The sequence below is a fragment of the Dermacentor variabilis genome, chromosome 11 (assembly GCF_050947875.1).
Source record: "Dermacentor variabilis isolate Ectoservices chromosome 11, ASM5094787v1, whole genome shotgun sequence".
NCBI lineage: Eukaryota > Metazoa > Arthropoda > Arachnida > Ixodida > Ixodidae > Dermacentor > Dermacentor variabilis.
In genome coordinates, this window is record NC_134578.1 from 44,914,570 (window position 1) to 44,931,634 (window position 17,065).

The following is a 17,065-nucleotide window of genomic DNA, read 5'->3' on the forward strand; positions in this document are numbered from 1 at the left end:
CGGGGTTGGAGTTTTGTGCAACATAACGTCATATACATCCAATGAAATACGATGAAACGAGTGACTCACTATGCCTACTATAAACTCGTATACTTAAGTCATTGGTAAATATTATTCACCTATTTTACTATCCCTGAGGCTGCTTTCCCTCGTGGGTGCCGTCAGTACTATCAATGAAGCTGTAGCACGATGAGTACTTTTGCGTTACCACTGCCAACTGATACCGCCGAGTTTTTATTCATCCCTAGTGATGCGCTCACTGCGATGTTCTCGAATTTTTATGCAGAATAGCGTGATAGATATGAAATGAAATGTAATTCACACGGCTATTCACTAACTATAATTTGATAACTATAGGAAATACTAAGATTGATTCACTCTAGTGATGAAGAATCACCGAACACGCTCACGGAGCCAATTCGACACCGAACACGCTCACGGAGCCAATTCGACACCGAACACGCTCACGGAGCCAATTCGACACCGAACACGCTCACGGAGCCAATTCGACACCGAACACGCTCACGGAGCCAATTCGACACCGAACACGCTCACGGAGCCAATTCGACACCGAACACGCTCACGGAGCCAATTCGACACCGAACACGCTCACGGAGCCAATTCGACACCAAACACGCTCACGGAGCCAATTCAGACATACGCCGGCTCGCGCGATGCATGGTGTTGACTAGCGTAGTGAAACCTTTCGCTTCAACACTCCCAAAAGTTGTCGTTAGTCCCGTGGCAGGATAGCTACTGGTTTACTACCTCGCTCTTTCATTTTTCAAGGTGTTAACTCATAACATGTTCGCAAATTTTCAGAAGTCTTGAAATCCAAAGGTTCTTGGATCTTGGATTCCGTTGTGCCTGGATTAAATTCACTGGCGCTTGGATTATTTCGGCTGGCGTTTGGATTAAATTGAGTGGCGTTTGGATTAAATTGACTGGCGCTCGGATTAAAATCACTGGCACTTGGATTAAATTCACTGGCGCTCAGATTAAACTGACTGGCGCTCGGATTAAATTGACTGGTGCTTGGATTAAATTGAGCGGGAAAACCTGTAGTTGGGCCCGAGTAGTAATTCAGGATGGCGGAGGGGGATGCCATGCCTGCAGCAGTCACGAAACGAAAAGCGCTGAACATGGCAACGAAGTGAAGCAATTTTGAAGGAAGTGTCTCAAGGTGCTAAAAACTGCAAGTTGGTTAAGAAGTACAACATGTCCAAATCGACCATCTCAACGATTCTAAAGAACAAGGAAAAGATCGCCAGCTCTACTGCCGACTCGACAAACAGAAAGTCCAATACGCAGATGTAGAGGACGCACTACTTAAAGCTACAAGACGCATACTATGAAAGACGACTCATGTGCTGGCGGCAAGCACAGTAAAGTGCACGTTACAATACTGAAGTGCATTAACCCTTTGATGGTCAATTTTTTTCGCCAGATGCAACTGCCCAGGGTCGATTTTTTTTATTGCAATTCTTCATAGGGAGTTATTTCGGAAAAAATTTACCGTAATTTTTCTAAGGTGACCATAAAGTGAGAAAAAATATTTTGCGTTGGTATATATGTACTCTTCATTCATGAATAACAATAAAAAAACCTATAAGAATTGAAAATTTTAAGCATTGTTATAGTTCAAGGCTTTGAAAATCCACACAGGAGAATATTTCGCAAGACTCAAATGTTCCTGCTCTTACACTAATATGTACATCCATAGCGTAATCGAACTGTGTAGGTGCGCACACTCAAGGAAACAGTGTGGTTGTGTGACCGTGAAAAAAACAATACGTGTAACAAACTTCCACTAAATTTCATCTTATCACCAACTAGAGGCAATTATCACCAACTAGAGCAAAAATAATAATAAAAGAAGTAACGGAAATGCATGCACCGTGACATCCTTCCTATGCGCACCCCTGTGAGCACTAAACGAGCGAGAAACAGGCAGTCGTTCTTTGAGTGATTAGTAACGAGATGGCCATCAGTTTTGCAAGCGCAAGTAGCCGAAAACGCTCGTGGAACAAAACCCAAGAAGCCGCCCACGCGCGCACCAATGCGAGAGCGGTAGTATATAAACGCGCGAAAGCTAACTAGCGCTAAAACAAACCATGCAACGAAAAGAGAGAGGGAGGCGTGCAAAAAAAATTCCGTGTATTCCCACATAGTGGCAGCACATAACAGAAAAAAAAAGTTAGGAAATTGGCGCGCTTTTTAAGTATACAGACGGCGCCGTACATATACAGCATCGACCATTTTGGAGATTGTTCGCGGCGCCGTATATTTACGTCATTGACCCTCGAAGGGTTAATATGGATGGCAGCGACTTGTGCGTGCCCTTTGTAGTAGGAAAATCACAGAAGCTGCATTGCTTTCGGAGCTGTGTACCTGTGCGCTACAGGCACAATACTAAGGCGCGGGTGAAGCATAATTTATTCACAGAGTGACTGGGCGAGTTTGACTGCGACAGGCAGAGGCAAGAAAAGCACGTACTGCTCATGCTCGACAACTGCTCAGTGCACGTGTGAACTTCTGATATTGCTAAACTGCCACCTGCTGTTGCTCTTCTATATGTTGTCTACTTGGAAGCAACGGTCATTCATTTTAAGAGAGACGTTTTGGAGTTTTCCGCTGTCCAGCATCAGCGTTTGCTGCGCTGGAAAGTGCAGGTGACATTGTTACTTGAATAGGTAACACATTTTTCGAAGCAGTCTCACTCCTACGTGAGGACCCTCTGCGGCGACGTCTACGTCACACTGCTTCAGGGGCCTCCTTGTGGGTTTGTGTCAATAAATATACACATTAGCAGTAGGAAGAAGCACAATGATCCGAACACCCTCCTTGATTGGTGTCAGCTATCAGCCAACAGCAGCTGTCTATGGAACCTTGCATATGACAACATCTGCAAGCTACCGGCATGTTTGGAAGGGGTGAGGAGAAGGCGTAGATTGAAAAGAGTATCACATAAAATGGTGCCGCACACAAGCGCAGAATTTGGCTGAGGTGTTTTCACAGCAGCGTATGCCATCCACGGGCTGCATTCTTTCACCAAGCCCTAGTGGTATTTTGGACTCCTTTAAAATTGCAATCTCTGCTATTTGCAGAACTAGCACAGCAGAACTCTGCTGATAAGTTCCTTGCTGTTGCGTTTTCCCAGCTGCTATGCCATGTTTTCGGGGTCATGGCCTATGAACTCCTATGTATTATGTTCCCATTTAATTCGTTCACATTCTGTGATGTTCCCTCATCTTACGCTGCGTTTGAACACAGCGGTCCGTAAGTTTAGCGGTGCAGTGGCGCATTCGCTTTGACACATTGCAAGCCCCGTGGTCCCACCCCGAAATGCTGGCAGCACACGATCGTCAATCCCGACGAGTCTTGACGCAACTGCCAGTTGTTGCTGGTTCACTAAAGTCAGCTTCCCTGCAGTAAAGTTGTATTTTACAGTAAAGCATATTAACAGTGGAAAAGGGCTACCACTACATAACATAGTAAGTGTCCCATAATTATACATGCACACATCAGATTCAAACATAGTACGATCGCCGAGACGTCTGTTAACTGCAGTGGCAGCCATTCAGAGCTGTTTTCGACGTGACTGTGGCGATTTGGGGCCTTCCTCACAGCTCCATTTTACCGGCTTATGTTTATTTTCCACAGTCCTCTGAAAAATGTATTAACAGGGTTTTACTGTATTCATTACTCACTTTAACACCCCAGGTGGCACTGAGTAATAAATCGTCACAGTAGAAAACCTTGCTCAATGTGGCTGGCTACCACACCACTATGACAAATTTTACCCAATTCCTGTATTCATTATCCTTCTACTGTCGTGCAATATCCAGGGAGAACTGAATGCAAACAGGGGCAAGATTCACCATTACGTTTGAACACTTGGTGACCTTAACATATAAGCAAAAGCTGGACATCAGTTTTGAGAGGGTGGCAGCACATGCAATGTGAATAATTTTCTACTTCCATTCCTTTCAGCTTTTTTTACTGGCTTGCATGCTGCTGCTATTGCTGGGAACAGCCACTCTACGTGACGGTTGGCAAAGAATAAAATAAAAACGAAGATAACTATTGTCCCTGCATATACATATAGATACAGCAGAACCATGTTGATATGTGTTTCAAGAAATCACAAAAAAAAAAAAAAGAAATCTCGACAGGCAGGAAAGCTTAACAATAAGGAAAGCCACAAATTGCCATAGTAACAACAGAAATAGCTCTGAAGAGCTGCCAATACAGTTAATAGATGCCTCGGTGCTCATAGTATGACTGGATATGGCCTGTGTGCACGTGTACAATTACACATTACATACGACATTCCATGACAGTGGCCCCTTGCTACTCTCGATATGCTTGACCGCAATATTTTACATAAGCTTCACTGCATAACATGGCTCTATTGTGGCAAAGCTGACTAAAAAAAACTGCCGGTTATGCAATGCATATAAGACCTTTGCCGGCCCCAAAATAAATGTCGCTCTGCACTTGGCAGGTATGACTTGGCCCAGTGTGCATGGTTCCTGGTAGGTTTTAGGCAATGCGCACTTCGGGTGCTTCACTAACTACTTTCTGTGCATGTTTTTTGCCAATTTGCTTGTGCGGTGTCTGGCTTGGTCATCCTTAGTCACTTATTGCAAGCTTCGGTCGCTTGTTGCAGCCTACCGGTTGCAACACGCTAGAGCAAATTTCCCTCTACACCACTAAATTTATGTGACTGCTGTGTTCAAACGCAACACAAGATGCGGGAACATTAAAAAATAACAACGTATCAAATGGGAACACATCAGCAGATGGGAGTCAATGGGCTTTAGGTCAGGAACATATTAACTGGGTGTTAATATACAGGACTGCCTGGTATATTTGCTATATTACAGTGGTGGTCCAGCCAGTTTAGGATTTGGAGCAATTTTTGGAGCAGGAAAATTGTCATTCTGGAGCAGAAAAATTTGTCTTTTTGGAGCATTTGGAGTAGTACGGCAGTAATCTGTAGCCATTTGGCAAAGCTTGTTATTACTGTGCAATCAGTAAGTGAAGAGTGACGCAAGACACAAAGCCAACGGCAGCACAAAATTACGAATGCGCCAGAACAATTTGCGCCGTTTATGCGTGCACAAGACAAAAAGTGATGGCCAATGTCCTATGTGCATTCCAAATGACCGATGTGCTTTGATTGACTTTACCGCACCGGACAAAATTTGTATTAGTATGCCTAAAACAATGCTAGAAGCTTGATAAGACTATGCGTCTATGAACAGTGCCAAAATGAGTACCGTTGTGCACCATGTCGCAAAGATGGTACACTCGCTTTCGTTGCAAGGCAGATTGTCGCCTTCCCGTGTGTTGTGTGGCATCCGCGAATAAGTATCAGTCGATTCGGCACAAAACCGAGATTTTCTCACCTATACCCGACTGACCATTCGTAGCGCTACTGATTAGGCCTAACTAGGCCGAGGCAGTGTGCCAAGGCGAAAATTGGCTGTTAGCCAATTTGACTGGCAAGCTTTCCACAAGTCCTCATGGAAAGCTTGCCGCTAATATGTTCGTATGAGTGGCTAACCAGCGATCGGTTCCGAGATCATGTATACGTGTTTTTGACAACTGTCGAAGCCGGCAGCTACAGCAATCGCGCATAGAAGCTTGCAGATTGGCACAAGGTTCCGAACTGCATGTGCAAACGCATGAATCCACGTGCATGAACATGTATATGATACGATCTCCGTGCCTTCCAGTGGCTAATTGGCCCTATACCTTCGCACATGAGCGCTGCTTTCGTTGCCGTTCCCTTTGTCGGCGTCGGTTATAAGAATTGTTTCGATTAGAGTTGATGACCGGGACGACCCTTGTACTAATACAGGCGTGCCTCATAATCAGATTGTGGTTCAGCCACATAACTGTTTCTGTCCCGGACGTTCCTGTCCCGAAAGCATCCGAGTGCCCCAGTTAGGCTACGTGCAATGCATGGGCCTCAGCCGAATATTTCATTTAATACGCAAAAACAGAGTAGCAAATAATTGAGTCGCGAAATGAATTATTTGAATGTTAAATTTATTCGTATAGTTGATTCGTAACGTCCGATTTTCGCACTCCCTAGAAGCCGTGAAAACGTCCGAAAAAACGAATCTGCCTTTTACTGCCCCCAAGGGCTCAAATCACCACATAAACATTCGAAATAGCTCTGAAGGCCTGAAAGTACACTTACTAGGCTTATCGGTGCTCGCACTGTGACAGGGCAGCGAGTGCACGGATGTGCAATTAAGGAATACAGTACATACTGCGTGCCGTGATAATTGCCCCTTCCACTTTTGCAACGCTTCACCGCAACAATGCTTCGCGTACGCTTCACCGCATAACACTGCTGTATTAAGGAGAAGCTGACTTTCAGAAGCCGGCATTATTTAAACACGTAGTGCTTTCCGAGCTTCGAAGCCATGGGGGAGGATTACAAAGACGGAGTCGGCGCGATTGCTAACAGCGACGAATTGCTTTAATGAAAAACAAGGCACCGAACAGCAAGAAGCTTGGTTGCAGACGTCTAAGTAGCTGTAGGCCTTGCTGCGGCGGCCTAGCGCAGCGTTGCCGCGGCAGTGGGCGGCGGCCAGTGGATCTGCGTGCGAGAGCGCCTGTTCTAAACGGCGAGATAATAAATATGGCGGCGGAGGTGGCTTCGATTAATGCCGTTTTGGATCTACGATCTTGGAAAAAGGTCCAGAAAATGGGACGGCGAAGAGTTTTCGCATCAGAAATTTCAGACATTCTTATACATTGACTATGCGGTACCATGGCGGTGGCGCGAAGGCGTCCGATCAATGGGCATGTCCGAAAAGTCGGGCGTCCGGAAAATAGTTTGTTGACTGTAGTCGCAAACCCCACTGAAAACATTGCATTGCCGCAAAATACCGCGCTTTTGCGCAGTTGGCGCAAATGGCACTTGAGTGGGCGCAGCCAGGAGCAGGCAAGTCGAATTGTAGCAGAATGGCGCAAATGGCGCAGTTGGACCACCACTGATATTAACATGATAGCATCAAGGAGCTCATGTCGCAAAAAATTCGGGGTCAGTTTCGGACGTTGTTCAGACGAAAAGATTTTAGAACCACACAAACCCAGGCCCTTCACGTGATGAAAGTAATGCACTGAATTAACTGAATTTCTCAAGGTAAAATACATAGAAAAACGCGTGCAACCACATGCAACCTACAGACATGCAGCTCTCGTATGGTAATTTGAGTATACGAGAAAACATAATTCTGTTATGCGAAAACTCAAACAAACCATTTTTCAGCATTTCTACCATTCACAAACCAGCCATGGCGTCTGCCATTTGCATGCGCTGGCGCGCAGGTGTCTCAGGAGCCACGGAGCGGCGCACCCGTTTCCTTGCAATACCTCCAGCCGTTGCATCGCGGCCCATGCAAGAGGCTGTGTTTGTACCAGCCTTCGTGCATAGCATTCGCGGCCAGCGTTTCCTGGTAAACATTACGGTTACATATGCTCCAGTTGCCGGGAAGTGCGAGAAACAGTCAGGGATCTTCGAATGCTATCGCATTTCACTCTTAAAGGCAAAACTTAAGCGTCCTCCAAATTTTTTTTATAAAGTGCAGGCCGAGGCCTCTATTCTTGTTTTCATCATCTTACAATTAGGAGCATCCCTGCTTGTGCAGCTCCAGTACCTTTTCCTTTTAAAACAAATAAAAGTAAACGACTATAGTTTCAAGGGCAGCGGTTGTTCTAGGGTCTTTCAAATCCCAACATGTCCAAAGTTCCATTCGAGCAGTAACACAAAGCCAGCTGCTTCGCACAGCCTTAAATACCAGCCTCCCTTTCCCATCTTATTTCCCATCCCCTCCAGATGATAAAAGGAGAGAATGGCATTGTATCCTACAGCAAGATGTTAATAAATATTTTCTCACTCTCCATATTCGCTTTGGGTCATGTGCTTGCAGTATGTCTAAGTGTTTCTGTAACACTCGGCAACAGTAGCAAAGCACTAGCTGTAGCGATAAGAAGTTCCAGTGCAAGCACCCTTCTTTAACCCTAACCGATTGTTGCCACCAAGCCGAGTTCCGTGTTCAATACTGCCAGCAGTGATGTTGAAGCAATAGCGATCACAAAAGGGCCACAAGGTGACTTCTACGTAATAGGACCTAAAGAAATTTCAAAGAAAGCAAAATTATGCATCTGTCTTACAAACAGTGCGAGTGACTAACATGGGCAGCCTACAGTGTTAAGCATGATTTGCTGAGCATGATTTGCTGTTAAGGGTTACGGACTGGATTCCAAGGGAAGGGAAGCGTAGCAGGCGGTGGCAGAAAGATGGGTGGGCGAATGAGATCAAGAAGTTTGCAGGGATAACATGGCCACTATTAGTACATGACCGGGGTAGTTGGAGAAGTATGGGAGAGGCCTTTGCCCTGTAGTGGGCGTAACCAGGCTGATGATGATGTTGATGCTGAGCACAAGCCGTGGCCAGAGCACTCTTTAGGTCAAGCTGGTAGCGCTAACTTGTGAAGCTTTTAAGGAAAAACCAAAAACACAGGGAGGGTTTTACCTTTCTAGCACTGCCCATCATTCGATGTACTTTGGGGAATATAAATTCTTTGGCAGCTGCGTTCCTATATCGTGCAGTAATAATACACTGCCCTACTGAACATCAACGGCTCACAATTAGGGGTGTGTGAAAATTTGAAACTTTCGAACAACGAATTGAATAGTGTCCTATTCAATTTGTCAACTGAAATGAAAAAATATTCATAAAATAACTAAAATAAAAGATATTTGCACTTACGAACAATGATTATTCAATTCGCCAAACCAATTGAATAGTCATCATGTGCAAATGCAAGTGTTTCCTTAATATTTAAAAATGCCAACTAAATGCCAACTACACCTGAATAAACAACAGTGGAGCAAAAGTACGCTAAATTTTCTTCCCCACGGGCATAGTATACACACAAAACGTATGAACTTATCTAGTGGAGTAGGCTATGTAACTTAGGTAGCCATACTTTAGAGGCTGTACAGCGATGATTCGCACTCTCTGAAGAGCCCTGTGCCTGAAATGAATTCTGGGGTTTTTATGCGCCACAACGACTATTTGATTATGAGGCGTGCCATAGTGGGGGACTCCGGATTAATTTCGACCACCTGGGGTTCTTTGACGTGCACCTAAATCCAAGTACACATCCGTTTTTGCATTTCGCCCCCATCGAAATGCGGCTGCCATGGCCGGGATTTGATCCTGCGACCTCGTGCTTAGCAGCGCAACACCGTAGCCACTAAGCCATCGTGACGGGTCCCTGTACATGCAAAGAAACTTGTTTACTCCTAATTCTTCATTTGTGCTTTTAATACAGAATGCTTTGTAACGTACTATGTAACAACAGAAAGTTGCTAAGTTTAGCGATACTAGGATGTGAACATCGTTTTATATTGCGATAACAGTTATTCACTATTTGAAACCTATTTGAAAAGTGTTCAATATTTCATTCAATTTGCCTCTGGCGCTACTTGAGTCACATTCGATTTGGTCTCAAGAATCCCTATTCGCACACCCCTACACACAATGGCAAAGCATGCCGTGTCAAGCAGGGGAAGTCTCATTACTGGGCATACCAGGGTATTTTTGCTTCAAGGCCTCCAAAGAAAGCGGATGACTGGTGGATGACTGAAAGCACAGGAGAGTTCCCATGTATTGCTGTAAACTTGGAGAGCTTCGCATGCTAGTGCCACCAGCTTGATCCAGAAAGTGCTTCGACCAAGGCTTGCACATTGCGAGTCCTACTGAACGCAATAGTACAATCGTGAGCATGCTGATCTAGAGTGCTCTAACGCTGTGCTGCACGGGTGCCATTTACCGGTTGCCGGTATAGATTGCCGGTCATGACAGCTGTTCAATCCATGGTAACCAGCAAGGCAGGAAAGATTAAGGCAGTTCCATTAGCGAGGCAACATGCGCTAACTAACATGTGCAAGTTAACCCAAACCAGGTGTTATCAACAAACACGGTGTTCAAGCGTGCTGACAACCTTGTTTAAAGAGTGTTGAGAAAACACCATTATAAGGCCACTGAAGGAGAATACTTGTGCTTGTGTTAACTGTGAAAGATGTTACCACTCTTCCCCCCCTCCCCATGCTTTACTTTACTATTACAGCAATCATAGAAGCCGCTCATTGAAGGACAAGTTTCAGTACGCCTCATCATGAGAATGGCGGTGGCAAGGATCCGCTCTGACTGCCCTATGTAATTTTCTTTTTTTCTGGAAACAAAACGATCAAAAGAGCAATTCTAAGCATGCTAGTGTGTAAGGGGCCCTCTTCTACAACGTGCACCCGCACCTGTTTGGCACGCGACAGATCGCTGCTGTAGACGTGGGTGAACCTCTGCTGCTGCAGGTGCTTGCCCAGCAGCTCGGCCTGCTCAAGGCCGATGCTCGACAGCGGTACATCCAGCTGGCCTGCGCATCAGAGAGTGATAATGGCTGAATTCAGAGCGCGAACTACTGAGACACAAGCTAAAGCACAAGAAAAGACAGGACACGGCGCTCTTCAAGGGGCTTTTTTCTCTGTCTTAACTCCCATGCTTCCGCACCAACTTTCCATTTCTCGCTTCTGATCGTGCTTCCATACCAACTCACCCATTTTTCACTTTTGATCAGAGAGCGATTGATTGGGCTTTAAGTCCCAATCCAGCACAGGTGCTACAAGAGACACCAATGCAGATGGCTGGAGGTTACAATTATGGCCACCTGAGTTAAAGGAACAGTCATTTTGGCTGTATTCGTAAAGTACCCTAACGCAACACCACAACGGCCAGTATTGCCATGGGAGAAAGCTTGTTAAGCAAGACAAAAAATTTGGCAGCTTCGCCCGAAGGCCGAAGCACTGACAATGGGTGCAAGGTTTAGCATTGCACTCGAATTGTTCGAACAGTGTTCCGACTATGCGCGGGTTTGACTATGCGTGGATACAACACAGGCCGATGGGCCGAAATTTCTAGCACCTTTCGAAGCGTCAACACATCGTGTAACGCCTGTAATGGCATCACACAGGCGCCACTGCGCGGCCTTTAAAAAGCAGCACCAGTAAAATTACGCCATTTTCAGATTGTGAGCTGTGATATATATATATATAATTTCACCTTTTAATGGAAGATTCAGAATGAGATACACGCATGTGCAAATGAAATGTTTATTACTATTGTTAGTGCCCTGCAATTGTAAAAAAAATTGTGAGGCACAATTCACCCGAGCACATAGTCCTGGCTTAAGCAACTTTGCCAGGTGAATCGTAACCTATCTACCTAGCATATGCAGCACAGGTAAATATATAGCATATGTATACATAAATAATATACGGAACATCACAGCGACGATGGCTCTTATTGGCAGCGATGGCGAAAATTCGCCTGGAGTGTTCATACTACGATGCTTTTGTCACTATTGTGAATTGCTAACGCAAGAAAATGAAAGTTCAGTGGCACTGTCGCCTTGAAGTTCCTGCACCAGGTTTAACGGCAAGTTAGTGTGTTCAGCAAGCCGGCGCAGGAATGCGCCAGCTTGCCATGATGTCATGTAGTTTGACAGCATCTCATCATCATCATCAGCCTGGTTACGCCCACTGCAGGGCAAAGGCCTCTCCCATACTTCTCCAACAACCCCGGTCATGTACTAATTGTGGCCATGCCGTCCCTGCAAACTTCTCAATCTCATCCGCCCACCTAACTTTCTGCCACCCCCTGCTACGCTTCCCTTCCCTTGGGATCCAGTCCGTAACCCTTAATGACCATCGGTTATCTTCCCTCCTCATTACATGTCCTGCCCATGCCCATTTCTTTTTCTTGATTTCAACTAACATGTCTTTAACTCGCGTTTGTTCCCTCACCCAATCTGCTCTTTTCTTATCCCTTAACGTTACACCTATCATTCTTCTTTCCATAGCTCGTTGTGTCGTCCTCAATTTGAGTAGAACCCTTTTCGTAAGCCTCCAGGTTTCTGCCCCGTAGGTGAGTACTGGTAAGACACAGCTATTATATACTTTTCTCTTGAGGGATAACGGCAACCTGCTGTTCATGATTTGGGAATGCCTGCCAAACGCACTCCAGCCCATTCTTATTCTTCTGATTATTTCCGTCTCATGATCCGGATCCGCCGTCATTACCTGCCCTAAGTAGATGTATTCCCTTACGACTTCCAGTGCCTCGCTGCCTATTGTAAATTGCTGTTCTCTCCCGAGACTGTTAAGCATTACTTTAGTTTTCTGCATATTAATTTTTAGACCCACTCTTCTGCTTTGCCTCTCCAGGTCAGTGAGCATGCATTGCAATTGGTCCCCTGAGTTACTAAGCAAGGCAATATCATCAGCGAATCGCAAGTTACTAAGGTATTCTCCATTAACTTTTATCCCCAATTCTTCCCAATCCAGGTCTCTGAATACCTCCTGTAAACACGCTGTGAATAGCATTGGAGATATCGTATCTCCCTGCCTGACGCCTTTCTTTATTGAGATTTTGTTGCTTGCTTTATGGAGGACTACGGTGGCTGTGGAGCCGCTATAGATATCTTCCAGTATTTTTACATATGGCTCATCTACACCCTGATTCCGTAATGCCTCCATGACTGCTGAGGTTTCGACTGAATCAAACGCTTTCTCGTAATCAATAAAAGCTATATATAAGGGTTGGTTATATTCTGCACATTTCTCTATCACTTGATTGATAGTGTGAATATGGTCTATTGTTGAGTAGCCTTTACGGAATCCTGCCTGGTCCTTTGGTTGACAGAAGTCTAAGGTGTTCCTGATTCTATTTGCAATTACCTTAGTAAATACTTTGTAGGCAACGGACAGTAAGCTGATCGGTCTATAATTTTTCAAGTCTTTGGCGTCCCCTTTCTTATGGATTAGGATTATGTTAGCGTTCTTCCAAGATTCCGGTACGCTCGAGGTCATGAGGCATTGCGTATACAGGGTGGCCAGTTTCTCTAGAACAATCTGTCCACCATCCTTCATCTACTCAAGCCTAATTAATATTTTGGAAGTAGAGAATGACTACACTGGATCTTAGAAGGGACAGAAATTGAGCTCGGCAAGCTTCAAGAACATTTATTGCTAGTGAGTCTAGTGGGTGTGCCGGCTAATGACCAGTCTAGAACAGGTGGTTCCACTTCCAATTTGTTAATACAGAAGCCCAACTTTTCGGTGTGGGTCAACTTATCATTTCCCTCTAGTGCCCTTTTAATGTGTGCCCAATGCAAGGTACACGAGCACCTTTGCATTCCACCCCCTTCGACACGCAGGCACCGTGGCCAGTCGAATGTCCAACGCTGCCCTCAACAGCACGACACCACAGCCATTGAGCTGCATTGGTGGATCCACCACTTTGCACTAGGTCGACAACACAAGACCACCCAGCCCAGCACCATATTATGTGAATAGGTTAGGGCTAACTTGGTCTAACTAGAAAATATTCTTTTGTTTCGGACTCTGCCCCTTTTTGCAATGTTGGCATGATTTTGACTTGCACACTTTATTGTTAGCATTACAATCAGTGTGCCACAATACATTTCACAGACTACAGCAATGGCCGAGGAAGGAGACTGCAAGTATTGGCTCTATGACATGATGACAGCTCTATGAAACGATGAGGGATGAAGACTGAGCAAAGCAGACGAAGTGCATTTGGTGACTTGGATAACCAGCCAAACGCTATCCTGAAGAAACTCTGCACATTTAAAAATTTTCACCATTTGATTAACGTACATAGGGTGCAGCGGTGGCGTAGAGGTACAACACCCACCTCGTGTGCGAGAGGTCCGTGGTTCGAATCCCGGTGCTGCGCAATTTTCCACCGGATTAAAACAAAAAATCCGCGTGTTGATAAAATTGCATAAACAGGCCTGGAGTGTGGCCAGATCCCGGTGACCAGAACCGGTAATGCACTTCGTCACCAGAGCAGGATTGGCCACCCTGGTGTAGTACTTGGTCACAACCTCCTATATCAACACAACAATCAAACCCCGGCCCTCAGTCCCCAGCAGCTGCGAAGCAACTGACCACGGCGGCGGTCAGACCTGCGACGCAGCAGTGGGTGCTAAGAATCCCTGGCTCCGGACAGGCCGCCATTGGAATATGAACCTGGCAACATTTAACGCTAGAACGTTATCTAGTGAGGCGAGTCTAGCAGTACTATTGGAGGAATTATAGGGCAGTAAATGGGATATAACAGGGCTCAGTGAAGTTAGGAGGCCAAAAGAAGCATATACAGTGCTAAAAAGCGGGCACGTCCTGTGCTACCAGGGCTTAGCGGAGAGATGAGAACTAGGAGTCTGATTCCTCATTAATAAGAATATAGCTGGTAACATACAGGAATTCTATAGCATTGACGAGAGGGTAGCAGGCCTTGTTGTGAAACTTAATAAGAGGTACAAAATGAAGGTTGTACAGGCCTACGCCCCTACATCCAGTCATGATGACCAGGAAGTCGAAAGCTTCTATGAAGACGTGGAATCGGCGATGGGTAAAGTCAAAACAAAATACACTATACTAATGGGCGACTTCAATGCCAAGGTAGGCAAGAAGCAGGTTGGAGACAAGGCAGTTGGGAAATATGGCATAGGCACTAGGAATAGCAGGGGAGAGCTATTAGTAGAATTTGCAGAACAGAATAATATGCGGATAATGAATACCTTCTTCCGCAAGCGGGATAGCCGAAAGTGGACGTGGAGGAGCCCGAACGGCGAGACTAGAAATGAAATAGACTTCATACTCTGCGCTAACCCTGGCATCATAGAAGATGTGGACGTGCTCAGCAAGGTGCGCTGCAGTAACCATAGGATGGTAAGAACTTGAATTAGCCTAGACCTGAGGAGGGAACGGAAGAAACTTGTACAAAAGAAGCTGATCAATGAGTTAGCGGTAAGAGGGAAAACAGAGGAATTCCAGATCAAGCTACAGAACAAGTATTCGGCTTTAACTCAGGAAGAGGACTTTAGTGTTGAAGCAATGAACGACAATTTTGTTGGCATCATTAAGGAGTGTGCAATAGAAGTCGGTGGTAACTCCGTTAGGCACCAGTAAGCTATCGCAGGAGACGAAAGACATGGGCATGGGCAGGACACGTAATGAGGAGGGAAGATAACCGATGGTCATTAAGAGTTATGGAATAGATTCCAAGGGAAGGGAAGCGTAGCAGAGGGCGGCAGAAAGTTAGGTGGGCGGATGAGATTAAGAAGTTTGCAGGGACAACATGGCCACAATTAGTACACGACCGGGGTAGTTGGAGAAGTATGGGAGAGGCCTTTGCCCTGCAGTGGGCGTAACCAGGCTGATGATGATGATTAACGTACATAGAAGGGGAGAATCGAATGTTCTGTATGGCCATACAATTGGTAAACAAATTTTACGGATTCTGTTATTGCAATGCTATTCTAAGCATCTGCACCCAAATAAGCATCTGAATGCAATGTTAATAAATGTCGGGACAAAAGTGATGTTAACCAACACCTTTTGTAATTGTCTATTTACACAACAGTAATTGATTAACTGTAATTAATCACATTTTGGAGTAATTGTAATTCTGGCAATAATTAATTAGTAATTGCTTTGCTAAGCCATCCACACAAAAACTGCCTTGGATAATAAAAAACTCATTGTGGATTATGCATTACATTTCCTGCACTTAAATATAAGAAATAATTTGAATCATAAAATTGAATGTATCAAAAATAATACATTGGAATTTGTGGGTTAAGCTCATACAAAGCAGTGCAAACCTGTGTTGTCAAGACACTCATCCATTTTTGGTCTGCCAGTTCACTTCGACCAGTCTGTCGTCAGTAAAACATCTGTCAAACCAATCGGTCAATACATTCAACTGTATTCGAAAGTCACAGACATGCACGCCCTTTATACACTCGTCTTAAATTCAAAGATGAAAGAAGTGTGGCATACTTCATACATCTCACAAGAAGTTTACCACACTACGAATTTTCCACTTGAGAACATTAAGTGTACAAAAGAGTTTCTGGAAAAATCATGAGAAGTGAGTCAGAGAAGCCTCAAATACTGGTTCGCAGCAGTCATGCACTCTGGAACAATGCAACTGCGCATCAAATCGGGATGATGCAACACCGCATTGCTCCGAGACAATGTGCACTAACAATCGTAAGCTTTCACACAATGAAAAAAAAAATGCAAGGGCTGCATACATCAATGCCTGCATGGTCAACTCAACAGCCGTGCTCAGACCGCATCTGCTACATTTTATTTGAACTTGAAATGTTCTTGGACTGCCCTGAATTTGCATGCGTTATGTGTAACCACACCAATTAAGCAGTTGCAGAGCTGCTGCCGTGGCAAGTTAACAGCATATTGTATTAGGTAACATTGATACCCAAGACCCTGATGGATTGAGTGAGGACTGATCACACAGTCCGCCATGTTGAATGTTTTCAAAACGCCAGTCTGCAAACTCGTAGAGAGAATTGTAGACTCGCATTTAGAGCAGCATGAACAACTTTTCACTGTTGACAAAGTCTGGACTTTCACTATCGCAAGTCAATTCGTAAGCTGATTCTGTCTGCGTCACTACAGTGTGATAGGCCAGCATCAACCCAACATCAGTATCAGCATCAAGCCAACATCATGGAACATAACCAAAGCAACTCGGGGTTTGCAGAAAAACGTTTAGATTGCCCGAAAGTGACAACACATCGAGTGCACGGAACTACGAGTCCGCACATTTCTAGGGCAGCTGTAACCCACCTTGAATGACGTTGTCTTTGTTGTGCAGTGTCTCCCCACTGCAAGAGAGGAGAGAAAAACGCAAGCATGAAACACGGCACCGCCGCACATTTACGCAGTCCGCGTCAAAATACCCCCCACAAAGCACGCTAGCACCGGCATTTCTTTACCTTACACTAACACTCGCGTGCATTGCAGTCTACATCACTGCAACTAACAGCGCAAAAAGCATACATCGAAATGCCTAGAAAATCGAAAAAAAAAGGAAAAGAAATGCCGGGTAAACTGCACGATTTGGGTCAGACGACGATCACCA

General features: G+C 45.0%; 1 protein-coding gene across 3 annotated transcripts in view; it reads right to left on the reverse strand.

Moving 5' to 3' along the window:
• Nucleotides 1–17,065, reverse strand: part of LOC142563617 (fructose-2,6-bisphosphatase TIGAR-like) — a 42,505-nt gene that overhangs the window by 24,764 nt on the left and 676 nt on the right. For all 3 annotated transcript variants that reach the window (XM_075674192.1, XM_075674194.1, XM_075674193.1), the window contains exons 2-3: nt 16,771–16,808; nt 10,348–10,466 (exon numbers count right to left, since the gene is read on the reverse strand). In XM_075674192.1, the coding sequence (XP_075530307.1) occupies nt 10,348–10,466; nt 16,771–16,808 (157 nt within the window). The remainder of the gene's footprint in view (nt 1–10,347; nt 10,467–16,770; nt 16,809–17,065) is intronic.